The 1,034-nt window shown below is 42.7% G+C and overlaps 1 protein-coding gene across 1 annotated transcript in view; it reads right to left on the bottom strand.

The window, feature by feature from the left end:
* Positions 1-107: 107 nt before the first annotated feature.
* LOC101852750 overlaps positions 108-1,034 on the bottom strand; it is a 92,804-nt gene continuing 91,877 nt past the window's right edge. The window contains exon 4 of the mRNA XM_005090956.3: positions 108-971. Coding sequence (XP_005091013.1) covers positions 780-971 — 192 coding nt within the window. The 3' untranslated portion in view covers positions 108-779. The remainder of the gene's footprint in view (positions 972-1,034) is intronic.

Here is a 1,034-nt window from a genome sequence, read left to right as displayed (position 1 = left end):
ACTCCCACTCACACACAAAAGACCACCTTTCAGTCACCTAAACTATTTTCTAAAGCCATTTTAGCGACAAATCTGGTGCCGTTCTAGTTTATTTTTCTTTCCCCTTCATTATAAGATGATACATTTTTTTAAATTTAAAGAAAAAAGCCAGCTACCACGATTATCTAACTTTGGCGTACTAATAGTATTCTTATAAAGACACCACTCGACACACAACTCTTGGCTTCATAAGAGAAGGAACCCTCACACTTATATCCCATTAATGGAGACACAATCATTGAGGTTGTAAATTCACAATTGGAAGTTCATTATACGAAGACAGTAGATGTATTTAAGCGTCATGAACATTGCGTATCCACCACACAGAAACATTTCAGTTTGAATGTCCTTCATTCATCTAGAGCTGCTGATCTAAGATGGTGACACTACACACGCCATTCAACCTTTGACCCTGGCCAAGATTTAACGAACAATCACTCATGATTCTCACACAAACGTGCAATATATATCTCTTTACTAATATCTTCGTTTGTGTAGAAAGTTGAAATGCTTACATAGCGATGTATGATGCCACCGTGCTCAGTTCTGAAGAACAAAAATAAAAAAAACAGATTATGAGTTTTAATGCCGAAAGGCATCACAACACGACTTTCGACTCGTCGGATAGGACGAATAGATTTGTCTGCACACCCCATCAGGTGATCATTGACGTCAGCTCTTTGACGTGATCTAACGACAGCTCATTGACGTGATCTAACGTCAGCTCCTTGACGTCAGTTCTAACGACAGGCACACGACTCCACAGTCATGCCTGGGTAGTTCTTCAGGACAACGTTCCTGTCCTCGTCGAAGTAGAGCAAGGTCACGGACGACATGACGTCAGGCACACAGCACGGGGCCGGAACCTGGTCGTACAGGCCGATGGCGTGGACGATGCTCTGGATGGTGGCGTGGTTAGACGGCCGGAGGCGCTAGAGTGGGGGAGAGAAGAGGAAACAAAACGTTAGTCAAGTTATGAGTTTGCACTTTTTTTA

Source organism: Aplysia californica, unplaced genomic scaffold, assembly GCF_000002075.1.
Source record: "Aplysia californica isolate F4 #8 unplaced genomic scaffold, AplCal3.0 scaffold00024, whole genome shotgun sequence".
NCBI classification, from domain to species: Eukaryota; Metazoa; Mollusca; class Gastropoda; order Aplysiida; family Aplysiidae; genus Aplysia; species Aplysia californica.
The sequence above is the reverse complement of the archived record's forward strand: the minus strand, read 5'-3'. Positions and strand labels throughout refer to the sequence as shown.